The 22,430-nt window shown below is 42.7% G+C and overlaps 1 protein-coding gene across 2 annotated transcripts; it reads right to left on the bottom strand.

Annotated features, from left to right (window-relative positions):
- Window positions 1-356: 356 nt before the first annotated feature.
- Window positions 357-6,929, bottom strand: esd (esterase D/formylglutathione hydrolase). 2 transcript variants are annotated; one of them, XM_012853079.3, is made up of 9 exons: window positions 6,792-6,929; window positions 4,859-4,933; window positions 4,680-4,768; window positions 2,791-2,889; window positions 2,563-2,687; window positions 2,349-2,468; window positions 2,142-2,240; window positions 1,886-2,053; window positions 357-659 (listed from the first exon to the last, which is right to left on the bottom strand). In XM_012853079.3, the coding sequence occupies exons 2-9, from the start codon at window positions 4,924-4,926 to the stop codon at window positions 579-581; spliced, it is 849 nt and encodes a 282-aa protein (XP_012708533.2). In that variant the 5' UTR covers window positions 4,927-4,933; window positions 6,792-6,929; the 3' UTR covers window positions 357-578. The 2 variants fall into 2 exon arrangements, with proteins under 2 accessions (XP_012708533.2, XP_012708532.2); XM_012853078.3 differs by lacking the exon at window positions 6,792-6,929 and adding an exon at window positions 6,693-6,785.
- Window positions 6,930-22,430: the final 15,501 nt, after the last annotated feature.

The following is a 22,430-nucleotide window of genomic DNA, read 5'->3' as shown; positions in this document are numbered from 1 at the left end:
AACTGTTATAAGAACTGGAGTGGCTCAAAATCTTTTCTTTTTTAAATTACTTTTTTTTATAGAACCACCCCCCAAAAAAAAATTATTAACACTAAGGCCTTTGAATAAATGTAAGCATTGAAAAAAATTACTGATTTCATCAAAAACCCAGCAGCTAAAAACAGGTGCTATAGAAAAGACGACTGCGGACTATCTGATGAGAACCTAACCTCTCACTTCACTCCCATCAGCCCTGGGCAGAACGTCCTTTTCTTCACTAACGATTTAAAGCAAACGAGTAATGGCGGTTTGTTCCAAACCATTAGGATGCGTTCACTGATAACCTCCTAATGAAATAAGCGCTCAATAATTCAACATTTGCTCAAGCCACAGAAACATTTATTGAAAAACGTAGTTGTCCCCGAACTGAAGTGTCTCCAGCTGAGGATACAGGTAAGTGCTGTTAACACAGAACCACATCCTGGTTTCCCCTCAGTTGTTTCCAGGACATTATTTTAGTTCTGCAGGTGGTTGAACTAAGAGGGCTGCTGCTTCTGGAAGCGGCGCAGCGGCCCGCGGTGAACTGATGCTGCGGCTGCTCAGGCGTTCAGGTACTTGGCGTGGTGCTTGATGTGGTCGTTCATAAACGAGTAGATGAAGAAGTAGCTGTGATCGTAGCCCTGCAGGAGGAAACCAGCTGGCTTTTAAATAAATCTGTTTTATCAAAAGGTGAAACTAAAAAAAACATCAAATTCTTTACATTTTCTAATGATGGAAGAGGTTGTTTTCTCCAAAATGGACAGGTATTTATGAAAAGCATACATTTTCTTTCAATTCTGTGTTTCTACTTTCAGAGCTCAGCAAAAGTATTCACACCCCTTGCGCTTCCCCAAGGAGTTAATGTTACAACCAGAAACTGGGGTTTTCTGACGGACCAAAACAAAATAGTGAGTTTGAAGGAAAGTTTTTATTTTCTCATAAGAAATTTTGCGAAGTGCATTTCTACTCAGCCATTTTGCTTTCTAACTAAACTTAACGAAAACCCAGAACAACCCTTTGATAGGACAAGTATTAGTCAGTGCACATATGCATCATGTAACACAGTGGTGGCAGCACTATGCTGTAGGCAGGCCTTTTATGACCAAGGATAGGGAAGCAGCTCAGAGCAGAGCAACCCTTGAAGAAAACCTACTACACTGCAAAAACGGAACTAGAAATAAGTAAAATGTTCCTTAAAATTAGTGTATTTGTCCTTTATTTGTGCAGGTAAATAAGATGATTTGCCAATGGAATAGGATTTTTGCAACTAAAATAGGAACAATTCCTTTCCTTCACCTTCATTTCAAGTGCAGGATATCTAATTATCTTATTTTTGGGGTAGAAATACTAATTCCATTGGCAGATAATCGTATTTACCTACTCAAATCAAGGATAAATACACTAACTTTAAGAACATTTTACTTATTTTTTGATCTGTTTTTGCAGTGTAGAGGCTGCTAAGGGCTTAAGACGAGGTGGAGGTTCACCTTCCAGCAGGACAATGGCCCCAAACACGCAGCCAGAGCTACAACGGAGGAGTTTAGATCAGAGCATAATTATGACTTAAAATGGTCCAGTCAAAGTCCAAATCTCAGTTTAACTGAGAATCTGTGGCAAGACGTGAAAATTTAATTTCAGCTTCATCTATTTAGAAGGATGGTTAAACATCTTTCTAAAATCTAGATGAATAAACCTGGTTAAGACGTCCCCTCTAAAGGCGGACCCCTTCCCATTCTGAGCATTGCACCACTTTGTGATCAGTCATGCAGAAACCTCAGGAAGTTTCTGGTAGTTCTGTGACAAAACGAGAAGCTAAAGGGTGGGAATTCTTCTGCGAGACACTGCGTGAGCTACTACAAGGACCGACCGGCTGGAGTCTGAAGACCACTGGGATCTTCTTCTCTGAGCAGACGGAGATCAGATTGTCGGGCAGCAGCTGGCTGGCGGACAGGAACTGGTCGTCGCGGCCCTGGTCGATGAGGATGTCGAGCTGAGGGCCGGAGTAAGACCCTGCCAGCACGGTGGCGTCATACGCCTGGAATAGACCAGAGATGAGATGCTTCACATGAGCCAGTGTGGGTACATGCAGATGTTATTCTGTTGTATAACTGCAGGGTTCCTACCTCCCACGCGGACCTGTCAGGTCCCAGGTATCCTGAGAAGGCTTTCTGGCCCCAGGGGCACTGCATGGGGTTACATATGGGAGCGAACGCAGATACGGCCTGCAGGAGACACGTCAGCAAGTATCAGCATCTTTCTGAACACAGCATTTAACTTCCTGTCTGCAGCTTGGTTTCAAACAGACCCAGACTGAGGCCTCATGGGAGTACCTTGTATTTGCCTGGATTCTTCAGGGCACAGATGAGGGCCCCGTGGCCCCCCATGGAGTGTCCGCTGATGGACATCCGGTCCGGATCGGTGGGGAAGTTGGAGTTGATGAGTTTAGGAAGCTGACAAAACAATACAGATAACAACTCTTATTGGTTTAAATAACAGGAACAGGAGAGCTTCTGGTGGGAAGATGGTGAAATGAATCCTCCGCACCTCCTCAGTGACATACGAGTACATGCGATAGTTGGTTTTCCAGGGATCCTGGGTGGCGTCCACGTAGAAACCAGCTCCTGTCCCAAAGTCCCAGCTCTCATCTTCCCCTTCAATGCTGCAGCCACCTGAGGCAGGAAAGTAGCAGTGCTGTCACTTTGAGCTCCAGACCCGCAGCCACGCTTCAGTCTCAACCGTCCCCTGAGGACGCTAAAGTGTGGGCCGTCATACGTGGGCTGGTGTCTGGGGCCACGATGATGATGCCGTGCTCCGCTGCGGCCAGCTGACTGCCTGCTTTGGTGATGAAGTTCTGCTCCGTGCACGTCAGGCCTGCAGAGAGACACGTGGTAAAAACGGGTCAGAACCGGACTGAAGACACAGACGGCTCACCTCAGGGGGTCTCGTCACCTGCCACAATCTGCAAATACCCTCTCTCTGCATGCAAGAGTATTCTCCTGAACCATTTATGTGAGCAAGCAGGAATCCATCCTGGAAGTCTATCCACACGTGCAGCTACTGCTTAACGTCCAGCAGCACCAACCAGGAATGACACAGAACCAGCAAAAGTACTAACAGTTCCTGCATGTTTAGCTCTTTAGTCACAAAACTACCTTCAACCTAGTTTAATTGGATTTTATGGAACAGATAAACACAAAATTAGACTGTGGAAATAAAATACATGATTTTCAAAAATGTATACAACAAAAATCTGAAGCAGGCGGTCTCCACTGGCATTTAGATGCCATGATTGATACTTTTAGGAACCACTTTTCGCTGCAAATCAGCTTTAAAAGGTTTATATTGTGCTTGGTATGCCTTCCACAGTTAACTACAGGCAGAAATATGAAGAAATATTGCCTTCGGCACTATGGGGTATTCATTTGTTATGGAATATTATTTTCTGGTGCTATTTTTCTAACCCAGAAGGAAGATGCTTGCCTCCATTGCTTCATGCCGCTTCTCCCCGTGGCATGAGGGGAGTGGGTATCACTATCATTGAGGGAGCTGTGGGATTCATTCATGCAGCTACACATTAATTCAAATCGTTCACAAAGGGACTGATGTTAGACTTTTTGGACTCTGATATGAATCCTTTCAGACCCTAAAGACTATTTGCACACTTTAACCTTCTCAAGAAGCGTGTCGGTCTGTGCAATCAACTGATTTCCATTTTCTGTTTTTCCAAAGTGTGTGAAAATAGGCCTTGTTGTGTCTGTGTGTTACGTTATACGTGTGCACCCTGAGCTGTCTCATACAAATGTCACTATGGTAAAGATTCTTGATTCTTCCCAAAATAGCCCGGGCTCAGTCCGGCTGGATGGAGAATGTCGGCATGCATCAAATTTTCATTCGTTTTTAGGCCATTACAACACACAGCCACTACTACAATGGGATGGAAACTAAATTTGTAAGCTTAGGGTCATCAAAGCTGCAACCCCCCCCCTCAGGCTAAGGTCTTATCGGTCCGTCTCCCATGAGTTCAGACCGTCGTCCCTGTCACAGCTAAACAGAGCCTCTCCACAGCATGACATTGCCCCCATCACATCTCATCATGTGTGTTGATGGTGAAGTGCAGCATTAATTTTCCTTCACACAGCATTTTGTATTGAGATCAAAACGTTTATTGGTGGTCTAATCTGACCAGAGCCCCCTTTTCCACAGGATTATACGGCTCATGGCAAACTGTAGGGTGGGAGATCTGGCTTTCTCCAAGGCCAGAGTTTACAGTGCACGACTAACAGCTGTCCATCCAACTGATGTTTTACTACATCATGTTCAAAGCTTGGGTTATTTAGGTTATTCAGAACCTAAACCTGCGTAAACTTCTCTACTACCTTCTCTCTGACCCGTCTGCTGGGTTCCTTGGCCTCCATGATGCTGGCTGTTCACTAACGCTCTCTATCAAACCTCTGAGGCCAGAAACAGAACAGCTGGATTCACACGGAGATTAAACTGCATACAGGTCCATCCTGTTCGGGAATTAGGCGACTTCTGAAGAAGATGCGTTGCACCAGATTTATTTGGGGCATAGCGGAGTAAAGCGGTCGTAAGTTTCAGATCCCTATTAGTTTTTAATCACGATAAAATACAGGAAAGTGCGTGGTTGTAATGTGACTCACCAGAAAGCCAGTAGAAGACGGGACATTTGCCCGTTTCAGCCTTGGGAGGCAGGAAGACGGCAAACTTCATCTTGCACTTCAGCTCGGTGCTGTGGGCGGCAGACAGACACGAGTTCAAACCGTCTCCTGTGAACCTCGACCCGCTTCAGCGACGGCAGGAACTTTTGTTTTCGTCTCACCTGTCATGTTCAAAGACCTTCTGGAAGCCGCCGGCACACTTGTTGGAGGACACCTGAGTGAGAGCCATCGCCGACCTGCAGACCCAGCACCACAGGGAGGTCACGCTCTTTCCCAGCTCTCCTTTGCTTCACATTCATACATTCAAGCAACCAGTTTGCTTTAAGAACACAGTTTGAACACTAAATTACAGCTTCAGGAATTGGCAGTGATAATGCGAAGGCCTCACCGGGGCTAAAGACACAGTTTGCATGAACATTAATAGTTTGTTACAGTAAAAATATCCATCAGCGAAATATGGACGCCTTTGACGGGAACGGACCCAGTTAGGACACGCCTCCTGTACCCTGTTGGGACCACTGAGCTATATAATACACTGGAGTGCTGATTTTGCCGAAAAACTGAAGTCACTGGCCGCCATCTTGCTATTCCCTACTCTCACAGAATCCCACAGGATTTGGTTGCAACAACAAGCAGTTTTCTGGCTGTGTGAAAACGTTTCATAGGTAATTCTACAGTCAGTGGATGTACTAACACTATCAACTACTAGGAAATTAAGTGCTGAAATATTTTACATGTTATTCATATTAAATATATATATTTATATGTATATATATAAGTATGTAAATATGTTTTTGTATATTGTTATTTATATATATATATATATATATATATATATATATATATATATATATATATAAAAAATGCAAAATATTTCAGCACATGACTTTCTCATTACTTGATAGTTTTAGAACATAACATAAAAGTAGATGGCATTTGACATTTTAAGCCCCCCCTTAACATGAGAAAATCCAAGTTATTCGATGCTGTAGCGCACATATTCCCTAGTTACTGGGGGGAAATAGGGAGTACCAATATGGCGGCCGGTGGCTTCAAAGCGACTCGTTCTAACAGCGGGCGATTAGCACTCCAGTGTATTATATAACTCAGTGGCTGGGACCCCCATCTCACACGAGAGATCAAATCAATCCCTAGAAGTGTCCCCGACTAAGACGCCAACCTTTTTTTGTCATCCATTTAAAAGATTAATACTATAATCGTTTGTACGTTCCATTTCACATAGCTGTGACAATGAAGGTGACTTTCTAAACCGTCACTAGAAGGACAAGTGCTGGACGCCGTTACCCAAACGGGTCACTTATTAACCTCAGAGTGCCACTGGACTGGCGCCTTCTGCATATCACTGTGTTCATACAGGTGAGGACCGGCTTCCACCTGCTGGCAGCACAACGACGAGCACCGCCTGGAAACTGTGACCTTTGACTCCCCCTGGTCAGCATCCCATCATGCGTAGCCTTGGTGGGAGGGGCTTCAGTCTGGCCCATTAGCTGCACGTGAGTCTGACAACCCCGCAGCCATGAGATCCAAACACATATGCGCAGGTCTGGGTCTCTCCCAAGCTTATTTTTAATTATTGTTTTTTAAATGACTTTGCGTCTAAATATTGCTAAACAAACCCCTGAATAAGAACTGTACGCCAAAGCGAACACAAACCGGTCCCATATCAATGCTTGGATAACTTCCACCGTCCCAGTCAGTCTCCAGTCCTCCGTTATTATTATCCTGCACTTAACAGAACCGCACAGTAAACCACATAACATTTCACCGAGGAGCATTATATTCGAGCCGAATTGCTCCAATGGCGGCCGAAAACTAAACATGCCTTTTCATGGGCCGAAACGTCGTTGACAAAAAGCCATAAACACAAAATAACTGAAAAACTGTCCGAAATTAAACGGAGTTCGGCGTCTGGCATGCTGGAGGGGTGGGCGTGCAGGGATTAGCCAGTAAAGTTAGCACCGCGTTGCTGCTTACCTGTAGCTGCTTTTTATCAATGCCTGTCTACGGCTAACGCAGTTAGACGTTCGCGGATAAACTAATTTGCAAACTAAACGCATAATCTCTGCAACATACCTTAATAAATCACTGGGGTTGGACGGACAGGGGTGCTCGCTTCGCTAACTTCCCCGCCAGGAGCAGCAGAGGGCGAGACCGTCGGTAGTTCAACGCGGTGACGTCACGGAGCCGCCCCCTTTACTCAGTTGGAGACGCACTGATCAGGTTTAGACACCAGAGGGCGCTAAATTAAAGCGAGAGCAATACAGTTCCTGTTACTTTCAGAAGTGTTTTGGATGAATAACTTAAGAAAAAGTTACTTATATAAGAGCTTATATAAGCTTGAAATAAATCACAACTTCCTCCAAGTCACAGAGGTATTTTCATATTATATAAAGATTACACATTTCAACAGAACACTGGTCGACAATTGAAAACTGCGATTAAAAACTAATGTAAATGTAAAATTGAGATTACAATTAATTGCCAAATTACAAATTTGAGAACACATCTATACAGAATTCACATAAGCTTGCCCAAACTAACATTTGAGAATTTTTGAGAGATTAAGTTAAAATTTTTTTTAGAATAAACCAGGTCCTTGGTCCTGGAATGCCAGACTACACAGGACTGGCATTCCTGGGTAGTTTTAATGTAAGGGTGTAAACACTTTTGCAGTCGGGTTATTGCACCTTTTCTAATATCTACATTTACAAACCCAATGGGGTGCGTTTCTATTTCAGTTGACTTGTACAGCACATTTAGAGACAGTCTCCATCCAAGCGCCGAGCAAAGGTAAGTTTTATCCCTTTAACCATTTACACATTGTGTCACGTTACAACCACAAAGGAGAATGTATTTAGTCGGAAATTTCAGTGATAGAACAACACATAGCAGTGCCTGCTTTACATTTTTTTTTTTCACAAATAAAAATCTGAGGGGCGTGACCTACATTTGCATTCAGCCCCAACGCTCCGACACCCACAAAGAAATCCAACGCACCCGATTGCCTTCAGAGGATACCTAATTGTGACGGCCTCAGGTGTTTGTTAGAGAACGGTTATAAACAGACATCATTACGAAGAGACCAGGATGTGAAAATCTGATGCTGCACAGTACGCCGCCGAGAGGATGGTACCTTAAGGGTGAAACATGGAATGGGTTGTGGGGACGCCTTTCGTCAGAACGGTCAGCTGGATGAAGCTAAAAACGGGGCAAGACTTGAAGAAAACCTGTTAGACATAAATGTCTTTAGGCTGGGTTCGAGCTTCATCTTTCTTCCGGACAACGAGCCTGAACATACAGCCAGAGCTTCGGCCAAAGCATGTTCTTGTGCCGGACCAACCCAGTCAAAGCCCAGACCAAGATCTACAAAGGAGTCTGTAGCAAGACTTGACAATCAATGTTCACAGACAGTCTCCATCCAATTTGACTGATCTTGAGCTATTTTAGAAATAATTTCAGTCCCTAGATTCGCAAAGCTAGATGAGGCATACCCCAGAAGACTTGCTTTAACTCCAGGGAAAGGTGCTCTCACATAAAATATTGACTCAAAGGTGTAGGCTTGCGCATGCTTTTGAAGATTTGCAAACATTTATTTTAACAGACCTTGAAAACCGTGCATCATTTTTTGCTTCCGCTTAATCGCAATGCGCTGCTGTCATGTTAAATTCCAGTGAAATACTTAAATGTTTTTGGCTGTAATGTGACCAGATATGAGAAACATCAAGGTGTATAAATACCTTTGGGAGGCCGCGCTCATGCGTTCGGAGCTGTTTGTCCTCAGGTGTGATCACCTGGTACCACAGGGAAAAAAAAGGTTGCAGAATGAAAAGCCCACTCACTCTACCAGCATATTCAAACACTGGGAAATCTAATTAGCGTCCCCTGGGGAGATGTTGAAACTGTGGAGAGCCTCATTTCACTCATATTAAGCCCATATTTATTTATCTGCTCGCATCTCTCTCTCATGTCTGTTTTCACACATCCTTTCCGTCATCCTCTTTATGTCCCTGCGTAGCTGCCGTTCTCCTCTGCTATCTTTCCCCGTCGATGAGCACCACATTGGATTGTAAATGAGTTAGTAAACGACTCGCAGTACGGCGGTACTCGTGTCTTGTCTGCCTCGGCAGCTGCTTCCTAAATTAGGCCGTTTCAAATCGCCTCCCACCTCCGTGTCCGCCCACCGCCCTTATGAAACAGATTAAATTCACCCGGCATCCTCACACGCACGCCTTCGTCTGAACGTGATTATGGTTTCCGCCTTCAGCCATGAGAGCTGGAGGACTGTTTTTAAAGCGGAATTGGTCACACAAGTCTGTTTTTTTTGTTTTGTTTTTTTTGCCTCTTTGTGTCTGCTGCTCATTCAGTCCATCAGATGGCGGCAGCAGACCCTCAGCCTGCTCAGCCACTGGGAACGTAGCTCCGTCCCTGCTGTTCCCAGAACTCTTCCATTCATGTCACGAGGAAGGCTTTCACCTTTCTAGGATATCTGTTGGCTGAATGAGACTGTATTAACTGTACGTCGCATACCGTAGCTCCCACATCCATTTCAAACCTTTTCTACCTTTAATGTGACCTGAATGTGCTGTACAAGTCAACTGAAATACAAATGCAACCCGGTTGGGTTTGTAAATATAACAGACTGCAAAAGTGTTTACACCCTTATGTTAAAACTTTGTCAAATCCTCTTTTCATACAGATTTAACATCAGATGTAGTCATTCTGACGAACCAGAGATGGTGCTCATGTTTCCTAGCAGGGCTTTCCTGATGTGGGCTGGTGGTTGGGGGTTTATGTCTCTAGGTGAGCTACTACAACATTTAGTATTGTGATAAACACGGATTAATCTGAATACATTTTTTTGTCTTGAAGGCGGAACAAGCTGCATCCTCTGTGTTTTGTGTACATCCATTACTGCGTGGTTTGGCTCATCCTCGAAACGAGACAGGTCCAGGCTACAACAAACAATCAGCTCTCCAGAGAGTTTATAGAGGGCTGACCTTCCCTCCATCCAGGACCTGTGCAGGTCTAGGGACAGGAAATGAGCAGCTAACATATCTGCAGACCAACTAGTTAGACTTTTTACCTCCAGGTTGGCGCTACAGAATCCTGGTTGCAGAAATCATCCTCCACAGAAACCGTTTCTTTCCACAGAATATCACTCTGAAGAACACTCAACAGTTTATTACCATGCATATTTGCACTAATTCAACCATGTCTCTTCTTTTTGTTAAAAGAACTATATATACACCACCCTCCACCCTAAAAAGTATTTCTATTCCCCTTCCCAAATACTTATATTTAAAATATATTATTCAGAACCAAGCAAATAAAGGTGATTCTGACTCTTTCAAATACTCTTGTCATAAAGCTGGATCTGCTTCAAGGTGCTGTCCTGATTCCTGTCTTCTACACACGCTTTGCCTACTGAGCCCGATAACAGCTGGTGGCACAAAAATGGCAAATCTAATGATGTGGTGGGAAAATAACCACTTTCCTAATGTAGAAGAATAAAGGATGTGGAGAACACAACGCAGCTCCTTGTCCGTTAGAGAGGCTGAAATGGAGAGGATACACTCTTCAAACCCTGATTCATTGTCCTTGGATGTTTTTTATTTTATTTTAGGATAGAACAGATTTCAAAATATATTTTGAATGATTACAATCTCTGTGTCAGGTTCTGCAGGACCCAGCGCTAATACAAGCGTCACAGTTGTATGTTCTATGTCCTAACTCAGTCTGTCCTGCGGGTAGTGTGTGTGTGTGTGTGTGTGTGTGTGTGTGTGTGTGTGTGTGTGTGTGTGTGTGTGTGTGTGTGTGTGTGTGTGTAGGAGAGTCTAAGGCGGAATATTTGTGTTTCTCTTCCAGCTGTTTCTGCACAAGGCTCCCAAATGAGCTCGAACTTCAGGCACCGACACCAACTGCACTCAGATTCCTGAACATTTCGCCCTCTGTCTCTTGGGGAATTCAATCTTCTTTTTCTCATTTTCTCCCCCAGCCACAAATAGGTGGCGGTACACAATAAGTATAGCTTTGCCAATGTGGTTCCTCATCACAACCCATCAAGATGGCCCAAGGATTCTCTGCTGACAGAGCCTTGAAATAGATTTGGGAACACGGAAAAGTTTCTAACCATGTTGCAGAGAAGGACATTTATAAATGAAATTTCAGATTGTGACAATGAATTAAAGTGTTGGCTAGAAGGAACTATCTGTCAGTCCGTCTGTCCATCTATGGTTACCTGCTTATCCGTGCTACGATGTGAGCCAAATAGGTTACATTTCTAACAAAATCAAAATGAATAAAATTCTGTAGTTATGAAGAATCTTCTTTCACCAGCCTTTTGTTTCCTTGGCAGTCAGACGGAAGTTGAAAATCTCCCAAACGAATACATAAATCTGCTCCTTGCTTCTCTATCACCAACAAAACAAACTTTCTCAACTGAAAATGAAACAAATGGTTACATTTTAACATCTGGACAAACGTTTTTATATTGAATATACAGATCTGTAAAGAATGACATTCAGGCAAAAAAGACATTGAAGCTGTATTTATTAAAATTGGGAACCCATTTTTAGAATTCCTTAAACTAAAAGTAAAAATGGAATCAATGACTTTACATTGATAAAATGAAGGCTTACTCATTTATTAATCTTCAACTCTTTTTGTTACTATTAATTGATTAATTTACCTTAATATGATGCTACCTACTCACAACAGACTGTAGCCCTTTTCCTGCTGCTTTCGTGACCATCTCATCTCAAAGGTGCAGTTATCTCCCTTTTGCCGTGTTTTCTCACAACCAAGCAATTTTTCCTAGATATATATGCGAGGGCTTCAGGTTTAGTCTTGTCATGGAGAAGGAAACATCCGTAAGTTCATCAGTTTGAGAGAAAATGCAGCTGAAGGGGTTTTCTGCGCATAGCGCTGCATTCCACCAACGGTGACCATTTATGCGATAATTTCACTTTGACTTTGACAAGTAGTGATAGCCATAAAATCTGCATCACTACTGACCACACTGAAGCTCTGAAGCCTAAACTTGATTTTTTTTTATGCACAACTGTATTTACATTTTATGCCATGACACTTTGATAAACACATTTTGCAGTTGAATTTAATCCCGAAGAACTGATAGCTTCCCTCATTCCCCCATGAACCTGTCTATGTGTGCTCATCATGTGTCTGTCTCCCCAGGTGGAAGCTCCTGCCCTAGCAATATCTGTGCAACGAGCTGGCAACACCGTTTTAATTGGAAAACATGTCTTGTTCATTTTAGCTGTTTTCTGTGAGCAGATTGTTAGGTTGACATGGGGCCAGGATAGCTAGCCCTCTTTCGCACTATTCAATGGCCAAGCCAGGCTATGAGGAGAATCACCAGCAGCTTGCATACAAATACAAACATACATACTCATGATGACGCAAACGCTTTCAAGAAAAATGAGAAAACATGAGAAGTGCAAAATTTTGCTAACTTTAACAGAGCAAAATTCTTGTAGCAACATCAAATCTATACAAAAAGGTTGTAGCTTTATTTGTGCACTTTAAAAACAAAAAAAATGTCATTTTTAAATGAATAGTAACCTTATTTATTTTTATTCGATACATTCTTGCTCAGTAGACGAGCTCATAGAGGGTTAAGTAGACATCAGAGTTCCCAATTTCACAAAGCTGAGCCTCCGAACTTGATAACGTTGGCAGAATCTTTTCAAGCTCAACACACCGCCATCACAGCTTTAGCCCAGGTCAGCGGCGTGATGCTGGGGAAGATGGGAGAAACATGATAAGACTGGAAGTGGAGCAAGTGATCACTCAGAAGGGATAGATGTGATCGCTGACATGAGAAGCTGCGCTGAGACAGGAGGCATTCTGTTGCCATGTTATCACAGCCATGAAGCCTTTGATGCAGCGTGCAGAGCTAATCAGATTAGAGCAAATGGGAAATGGATTGAGACTCCTGTCTGAGTGCTCAGCTCGGCCTACTAATGAGTTGTTCCACTATGTTAATCGAATAATATGGTATGATTTTTACAAGCAGGAGCCACAGGGAGACATGGGGTGCAGGACTTTGCATTCACATTTGAATAATTTGACCTGCCAACTGTCTACAGATAGAAGAAAAAAAACAAAAAACGTGGCTATTAATAGCCACGTTTGTGCAAACAAACAGGGAGTTTGACATCAGTTCCACTCTTTTCCACATAATTTTTTTTTAAAAAACATAAATATATGCATTTGGTGAGAAATAAAGGGATCTTCTTTGCTTATAAATATACAGTATCCTCACAAAAGAAGAAGAAAAGGTTGAACTGGTGCGCACACATGCGTAGGGCTGATTCCCGGCAGAGTAGCCAGGCAATCTGAATGTTAAATATTCATCAGAAACTGAGCCTGAGGGAAGAAACTTCCTTTGCAAATAGCGCTCTGATACGTCGACCCGAATGTAAACGTCTAAACAGTTTCCTGGCCCTAGACCTGTCCTAGTCCTGGACGGAGGGAAGGTCTGTCCTGATGAGACGTCCTGTCCCGATGGCTGTTCGATGCCGTTTGGCCCTGTCCGGGTATGGGGCAGATCATATTTCTGCCCCATAGATGAACATGGGGCAGAAATATTTTTTTGGAAAACAGTAAGAGGCTAAACCAGACAAAGAACCTGATGTTAGACACCATGTTGCGCTTAAAAGGTTGATTTAAAAATAAAACAACAAACAAAAACTTGGTGCAAGTAGCTGAAAAGTCCTGAAATGAGCAGGAGACAGGCAAAGCTCACAGCAGGGGATGAAAAGCTGAATATCCTGGAGTCAGCAATCAGGTCCGTAAAACAGACAATCCTCCAGCAGAGTCTGGTACGGCTGAGAGGGCAGAGAACTGGAGACAGAATCCGAGAGACGAGCTTGGGTCACACGCGAAGAAGTCAGGCAGTAGATGGCATACATGTCTAAAGGGCTGAGCAAGGTGCGTAGTCAAACAACAGTCCAGGTCGTATCCAGAAATCAGAGAGCCGATGAGGGGTCCGAGCGAAGGCAAGGCAAGATAAGGAGAAAAGATTAGAAAACTTGGTCAGGAAGACAGGCGATGCAAACAAAGAACGGTGAACGACTACTCACACCAAGGCTTTCGACAATCTCGCATGGAATGATTATCAAGACCAGTAAAAAAAAAAAGGCAGCATCACAGGTGGGAGGAATGAAGGTAACTGGGCTGTCACAGGTGCAGCTGCTCCTGCTATTTAGCAGAGAAGGAAGGAGCAGAGCAGAAAGAGGTACCAGCCAGTCGGCTTAACAAACCACAGATCATGGCGGGTGACAGGAAAAAAAACAGAGCAGAAGCATAACAGAAAACCTCAAGTTTGGATACCAACATGAATTATGTGGGCCCCCTGCATGGATGTAGAATTCACATTTCCCTTTGCCTAAAAGATACTGATAAATAGTTTCTTATTCCAGTTTACTACATTTAATGATTGTCTGACTATCTCTGACATAAAGCTAGATGCACAGACCATAGCAGAGTTGCTTGGCTGTTCATAAACCTTCTGTATTCTCGGCAGTGGTGGGAAGTAACGAAGTACAAGTACTTCGTTACTGTACTTAAGTACAATTTCCGTGTATCTGTACTTTACTTAAGTAGATTAAATAATGGATACTTTCTACTTTTACTCCACTACATTTAACAGTAAGTATCTGTACTTTCTACTTCACTACATTTCTATACAGCGTTTCGTTACTCGTTACATCCAAGACACATTTCGGTTTTTTGATTTGTTCGTTAGTTTGAAAGTATCCAATGGCGAGAGTGGAATCAGTCCGCTGAACCAATCCAAAGCAGGAAATAAACATTAGACCCTCCCTCAAGAAGAGCAGCACAGTACGCAGGACCTGCAGAATCATTAACTCCCAGAATGGAGTCCAAGGATAGTCATCCTCCAGAAGACCTGCCCCACCCATGGCCTTATTTAAAAGATTTCTTTGAAATAACTGGGTCAAAAAACGCTTCCTGGAGATTCCAATGCCGCCTTTGCCTTCCCCGAAAGCATGAAATTCTATCTTTCAAAAATTCACCATCAAATTTGAAAAAACATATTGAGGTAAGTTAACTTGCTAAACGCTATCGATGTTAAATTAATTTGTGTTAGTGAAGTTTTATGTATGTCTTTAAAAGTAAACACACCTTTGCCCGCCTCAGCAGCCTGCGAAAGACTCCTCAGTGTAGCAGGACAAATTTTCTCACCCAAAAGAGCCAGGCTGGACTCTAAAAACTTTGAGAACCAACTTCTGCTTAAGCTGAACAAGAAATTCTTGCCGTGATGTTAAAATGAGAAGTTAATGTGGTGCTATGATTAGAGTAGGTAATTTTGACTTTGTAAATGGGGTGGGGGACTGGTTGACCTTTGGACCTTTAGACGCTCATTAATATCTTCAAAGGTAAGCAATACAAACAAAAAAAAAAAATTCTATTCCATATACAGAGGCTACAGAACTTTATGTGGCTGTTCCAAGTTGGACTCCTCTTCCTTGATTGAATGTCCTCAGCCCCTTTCTGTTAAGAGTTCTCTCAAAATAGCTGGCAAAAAAGTTAAGTTCATGTTTTGTTAGGACGAAAGACTAGATGTTTCCAAATCGCTTGATATTTGTTATGTCAGTTTAAAGTCCCTTTTTTCAGTGAAACAATTTTCTTTTGAACGTGTTTATTTTGAATTAAATAAAACATTTCAAAGGTATAATAATTTCTCTCATTTTGCCTAATTACATGTAACCCTGCAGGTCATCCCTGGAATTCTGATGCATAGAATAAAATATCTAAATCTAAACTGTCACAGGGGGTAAACACAATAAAAACATGCTTTATCTGCAGCATTGCTCATTAAAATAGTACATTATTGATTTATTAAAACTAAATACGATAGGTACACTTAATGACATTATATAAGCCGTTAGGTATTATGGTTGGCAAGTACTTTTACTTTTAATACTTAAGTAGTTTTAAAAGCTTGTACTTTCTTACTTTTACTTAAGTAAAATAATAATGTGGTACTTTGACTTTTACTTGAGTACATTTTTGTCTGTGTATTTGTACTTTTACTTAAGTACATTGTATGAGTACTTTCTCCACCACTGATTCTCGGTGTGCCATTCAAGCTGATAGATGCTGAGGAGGACCGTAATGAACGCTAACACTCAATACACAACTAGCAGGCGACACCTTAAGTCCTCTAAAGAGAAATATTGCTTTGTAAGACCATGTTACGTGATATTATTATCAAGCCTTTCATTTATACGGGTAGTCTCACTGGGACCCGAGTTGTCATTCACAAAAGAGACCTGTTAGTGCATAACACATCTGTGTTTGTTCACACCTCTGCACTCATTTGGCTATCAGCTCTGACAGAAAAGACGGTCTAGAGGTCAGTGTCTGCTTCTACCTGCGCCGCTGCAGGTTGGAGACGTGTATCAGTGGCAGTTCTGTGCAGAACTAAGAGTGGCAACCAGAAAATGACTGTCCTTTTCCAAAACTTCTGTTACATTACATATCATTTCTTCTGTGATTATATGGTGTGTGTGTGTCCGTAGTGTTTACTTTATTATGACATAAGGTGTCATCTTTCCAACGGTGGTTGTGGAATGTCAGCATAAGAGATTTTTTTCCTCTCTATTTATGAGGATGTGTACATCAAAGGGAAAATTAGAAGAAACTTTAGGTGATATGTATGAGATAGGCACCACATAAAGACTGCCCTATGTAAACCTGTTAGCATTTGTCTCAGATAAAGGAAATCTACATTAACATGAAAGTTTTACTGCAAATAGCTTGAAAAATAGTGGTTGAAATATAAAAAAACAGCTCTGAAATGATTCTCAGTGGAAAACAAATATGTTCTCTCATGTGTCTATTAATCTCAAAGATTTATCAAGCACAAATATATTTTTTTGGCACACTAGAAGCCAACTTTCAGGCGTTTGTAAAAAAGCAAAAAACTGCAAGCATATGAAGAGGATTCAGAAACCTTTACCCTCCAGGCACTTGTTCTCGTGTTTTTGTAGACAACGGTCGAACAGTGAATCCCTGCCTGACATATTCTATCATCCAGTCACAAAGAAAGATGAAGGACATTCTCTCTTGGCAATGTGGATTACATATTGTCATTTTTTCCAGCTTTTTGTCCTCATCTTGCTCTGTTCTTGAAGGGGAAGCATTTCTGCAAGATATGCTTATACAACCCGCTCTTTCCACCACACTTGCAAAAGCTGTCAATTTGAACTTGTATCTATATTTCATTCTGGTCTTCTGGTCAGAAAAACAAATACATAATACATGGATTTATTAACAAGGTTTACCTACAAAGTATAAAACATATCAACAAATATAGAAAAATAATTGTTAGCTTCCACAAATGTATCTTAACTATTTCAGCCATCAGTGTGGAGGGGGGTTTACACATGTCTAAGCACTTGGTACTCCAGAGAATCACAGCAAGATCCATTATCTAATAGAGAAATTATGGAACACAATTACTTCAAGAGAGCATCAACGACTCATTCAGGAGGTGACAAAATCCAGAACATCTAAGGTTTCAGTGTTTATTTCTAAATTGTTCTGTTTGGTAAGTGTGATTCAACAATAACAAAACAGACAATGGAAAAATTCAATTCCTGGCAGAGTTTGAAGACAAAAAAAAAAAAAACCTGCTGAGAAACTCATCTGGGGAGGACAGATACAAGCCAGAACAATATCTGAAACTCTGCAGTGAGATCAGTGTTGTTCAACAGTGAGAAGGAGAGTGGGTAAAAATGGGCATGGAAGGGTTCCAGGATGAAAAGAGCATAAAGGGCAATCTCATGGCAAAAGATATCCGGATGATCACCAAGACTTGGAACATGGTGGTTTGAGAGGTATTGGGGCTGTTTTGCTTTCTATGGACCAAGTTGATTTGTTGAAATTGACGGAACCATAAATTCTGCTTTCTAGCTGAAAATCCTGAAAGAGAAGGTCCCACAATCAGTTTGCAATGTTAACCTCAAGGACACTTGAGTTATGAACAATACTAGTATCTGAAGCACACTTAAAAGCTTACCTCTGGAGCAAACAATAAAAATGAAGATTTCGGACTGGCCCAGTCAAAGTCTGAACTTCTATTCTGTTGAGATATATTTGCATGATATTAAATTGGCAGTTCACACTCCAATGTAGGTAAATGAAAACTATTCAAAACTATTCTGCAGAAAGAGTGGGACAAAATTTCTCCACAGTGATGTAAAAGACTCATTGCCAGTTTTCACAATACTTGACGGCAGTCGTTGCTTCAATAGGTGTCAAACTTAGTTATTAGCTTTAATAGAGAATTACTTTTTCCCATAGACCTGTTTTACTTTTGCTCTCTGCCTCTCCGATTAACAACTGGCTCGGTTTGTTGTCTCTTAATTAATCGATGCAGATTCTCATCCGTAATAACCCATCTATTGTCTTCCAACCATCATTGGTGGTTATCCTGATCTCAACATAGAACTTTATAAACTGCGTTATAGTTCATGAAGTCATACACAAATGAAAATTTTCCAGAACTGTCATGATTTGGGTTTTGTTTTGGTTTATGTTTATCATTTGATCAGCTATTCTTGTCTTCCACCTCAGATTTTGTTTCTGTTCTGTCTGGTTTTAGATTCTTCAGCTTCTGTACTGTTTTAATTTATCCGGTCTTTGTATTTAGTTCTGATCTCCCTTCGGTGCTCTGTGTAGTCTTAGTTTATCTTCTATCTTAGGTTCGTTGTTCATGGTTATTTATGTTCTAGGGTTGGTCTAGTGTCTGTTCCTTTCCATGTGTTTTCTGTCAGCTTGGTTCCTCCTGCAGCCTCTTTCCCCCCTCTGATTACATCCACCTGTTTCTGGTTAATTGGCTCACTCTCTCTCCTTTGTTCTCCTGCCTTTTTAAGCCTCCCTCCTCTGCCACTTCCCGGCCAGTTCATCGTCAATTCTAGTCGTGTCAGTTGTGTCTTTCCATGTCAAGTCTCCGGTGAGTTTAAGTTCCACATTTTTTCCTGTACTGTCTATTTCTGGATCATGTTTTGCCTTAATCTAATCATTAAATCCTGCTTGATCTCAAAGCCTCTTTGTCTGGTCGAATTCTGGGTCTTCCTGTCTCTGAGCTTCATGACAGAATGAACTGGCCATACCAGACCCTTTCCCAGGCAACCCAGTAGAGGTTTTTTTTGTCTCTTTCCCCTTTTTCTCCCCCCCCCCCCCTCCACCATAAACCCGACACCGAGTTTTCTGTCTGGACTCAAAATTATGATGGACACTTGGGCTTTGTTTGGGACAGAGGAGGATGTCAGGCGCTTACCTTAAGTCGTCTTGGGAGCCTCGTTTAAGGGATCACGGCTGGCATTCTGCCCTCCTGGTGTCGGTCCCAGACGCAACCACCTCTGCAGCAGTACAGCCCCGCAGCAGCCCCGCCGCCAGAAACGCAGGCGAACAGCTGGTCCGGTTATCGCCTCCGTTCCTGGTCCTGCCTCTGTGAGCTTGGTCTCAAGCTCTTCTGGCCGGCGATCAGTCGGGTCAGCTCAGCAACGACCGGCTCCTATCCCCGAGGGGTCCCTGGAGGGTCTGCCTCTGCCCAAATCTCCTGAGGGAGCCCAGGGGGGTCCGCCGCCAGCGGGCGTCTTGTAGACCCAGGAGGGTCCGCCGCCAGCGGGCGACGAGGAGACCCAGAAGGAACCGCTTCCGCCCAAGCCCCAAGAAGGGGCCCTGGAGGACCTGCCCTCGATTAAAGCAGAGCATCCAGTGCCGGCTCCCCGCAGCTTTAAAGCAGAGCATCTAGTGCCGGCTCCCCGCAGCTTAAAGACTCAGCCTCAATTCAATTCAATTCAATTTTATTTATATAGCGCCAAATCATGAAACATGTCATCTCAAGGCACTTTACAAAGTCAAGTTCAATCATATTATACAGATTGGGTCAGATTATACAGATTGGTCAAAAATGTCCTATATAAGGAAACCAGTTGATTGCATCAAAGTCCCGACAAGCAGCATTCACTCCTGGGGAAGCGTAGAGCCACAGGGAGAGTCGTCTGCATTGTACATGGCTTTGCTGCAATCCCTCATACTGAGCAAGCATGAAGCGACAGTGGGAAGAAAAACCACCCATTAACGGGAAGGAAAACCTCCGGCAGAACCGGGCTCAGTATGAACGGTCATCTGCCTCGACCGACTGGGGTTACAGAAGACAGAGCAGAGACACAACAAGAGAGACAAAAAAGCACAGAAGCACACATTGATCCAGTAATCTGTTCTACATTAGATGGTAGTAGCGGGTGAACCGTCTTCTCTGGATGATGTCACAGTTAACAGAACGCCAGACCAGGTGTACCTACTATGAAGAAAAAGAGAGAGAGCAAAAAGTTAAAAGCTGAAATGTCATTTCAATGTAATACAATGCAAAACTGGAGAACAGTAGACTGAAGAACAGTAGAAATCAGTAGTGAGAAAATTAGACCCTGATGTCCTCCAGCAGCCTAGGCCTATCACAGCACAACTATAGAGATAGCTCAGGGTATGAGCCACTCTAACTATAAGCTTTGTCAAAAAGGAAAGTTTTAACATTAGTCTTAAAAATAGATAGGGTGTCTGCCTCACGGACCAAAACTGGGAGTTGGTTCCACAGGAGAGGAGCCTGATAGCTAAAGGATCTGCCTCCCATTCTACTTTTAGAGACTCTAGGAACCACCAGCAGACCTGCAGTCTGAGAGCGAAGTGCTCTGTTAGGAACATACGGGGTAATCAGAGCTCTGATATATGATGGAGCTTGATTATTAAGGGCTTTATACGTTAGAAGGAGAATTTTAAATTCTATTCTTGATTTAACAGGAAGCCAATGAAGGGAAGCTAAAATTGGAGACATATGATCCCTCTTGTTGATTTTCATCAGAACTCTTGCCGCAGCATTTTGAATCAGCTGAAGACTTCGAACTGCATTTTGTGGACTTCCTGATAGTAAAGAATTACAATAGTCCAGCCTTGAAGTAACAAATGCATGGACTAGTTTTTCAGCATCACTCCTGGACAGAATGTTTCTAATTTTGGCGATATTCCGGAGGTGAAAAAAGGAAACTCTGGAAATCTGTTTAATATGGGATTTAAATGACATGTCTTGGTCGAAAACAACACCAAGCCTCCAGTGCCGGCTCCCTGCAGCTTAAAGACTCAGCCTCCAGTGCCGGCTCCCCGCAGCTTAAAGACTCAGTCTTCTGTGCCTGCTCCTCGTAGCTTTAACGCACTGTCTCCAGTGCCAGCTCCTCGCAGCTTTAAAGCACTCGTGCCTGAAGCCATTAGCCAGGTCCTGCCACCCGTAGCCATTAGCCAAGCTCCCTTTCCACTCGCCTGTAGTCAGGCTCCCCCTTTAGTCGCCTGTAGCCAGGCGCCCCCTTCAGCCTGTAGTTCGGCGCCTCCTGTAGCCTTTAGTCCGGCGCCAGTTTTTTTCTCTCTCTCTCCAGGCGTTGGCCTCCGAGGGTCTCGTTCCACCGCCCGGGACGCCCGCCGGAGAACCTGACACGCCGGGGCCGTCGCCCGAGACGACCACCGGACCTTCTGACTCATCGGGGTCATCCTTCAGGATGCCCACCAGACTCTTGTTTGTTTTTTGTTTTTCGACTTTCACCCGGCTTGGGTTGTTTTTGTTTTGACTTCTCAGAGAGAGAATTAACACAAAGATTTTAAAATGTAAGTATTTTTTTGGGGGGGGGGGGCTTTTTTTCCTCCTCATTAAATTACTTTCTAGATTAGTTTTTCAGTCAGTCAAATGAAATCAAAGCAAAAATACCATATTCAAACAATTTCAGCACTGAAAAGCAATCTCTACCCTATCTTATATTCCTGACATCTACAATTATGATTTGCTAACGTTTTACCAGCAGGAAATGTGGCCCAACAGTCTCCACTGTACAAGAGCTCATCAGTAAAGACGCTTCAGCAATAGATCTACTCCATGCTGTCTGAGGTCAGCAGCTGGAAATGATCCTTGGAAGCTCCCCAGAGCTGATTACAGTTCTGACAAACAGGATTAAGTGGAGTGTGACACCGCCGTTTGAGCTGCCTCCAGATGATCCGTGGCCCTCGAAAACATTTCTTTACACAGGCATTTTCAGCGGCTGGTGGGAGTGGATTTACATATTTCCACTGCCATTTACGCTAAATCTGTTCGGTTGAAGGATTTCTTGTGCTGTTAAATGTATTGCATCCAGACATTTTTTTCCTCACTAACTTCCCATCATTCATTGGCACCATATTAGCTGTGAGGCCAATAATCTCCAAAAATGACTGCCATGCTGAACATGTTTGTCCATCAGATTGACATAAAACCCATAAACAAACTATTGACATTTACATAAAATATGCTTGACCCAATTACTTTCCAAAATCCTCAGCCTCAATAACAAACATGACTAAAACTAATTTTAGATCAAAAGAAGGTGAGTAATAATCATAGACATGAATGTCATTAATTTAGGACTTCTATTTCTGAACATGTAACTTCTTCCAGAGGGAATTGATTATACATTACACAACTTCAGTAATCTTTAAAAACAGTATCTAGGTCATACATCCCTACTAATATTTGAATAAATGTCTCTTAGCATATTGCAACAAAATCACAAATCTTGCTGAATATTTCACCCCTCTACTCATCAGAAATGGTACAGTTGATTTAGATACTAGGTTGGTTTC

Source organism: Fundulus heteroclitus, chromosome 7 (genome assembly GCF_011125445.2).
Source record: "Fundulus heteroclitus isolate FHET01 chromosome 7, MU-UCD_Fhet_4.1, whole genome shotgun sequence".
In the NCBI taxonomy this organism is placed as follows: domain Eukaryota; kingdom Metazoa; phylum Chordata; class Actinopteri; order Cyprinodontiformes; family Fundulidae; genus Fundulus; species Fundulus heteroclitus.
The sequence above is the reverse complement of the archived record's forward strand: the minus strand, read 5'-3'. Positions and strand labels throughout refer to the sequence as shown.

What these genes read in the sequence shown, in the direction of transcription:
- esd (XM_012853078.3), bottom strand. Translation starts at nt 6,775, where the DNA reads ATGCGTTTAGTTTGCAAATTAGTTTATCCGCGAACGTCTAACTGCGTT. An exon ending in AGAATCCAGGCAAATACAAG is followed by an intron (nt 2,241 to 2,348) that starts GTACTCCCATGA and finishes TGTCTCCTGCAG; the next exon opens with GCCGTATCTGCGTTCGCTCC. An exon ending in TGGTCTTCAGACTCCAGCCG is followed by an intron (nt 660 to 1,885) that starts GTCGGTCCTTGT and finishes TTCCTCCTGCAG; the next exon opens with GGCTACGATCACAGCTACTT.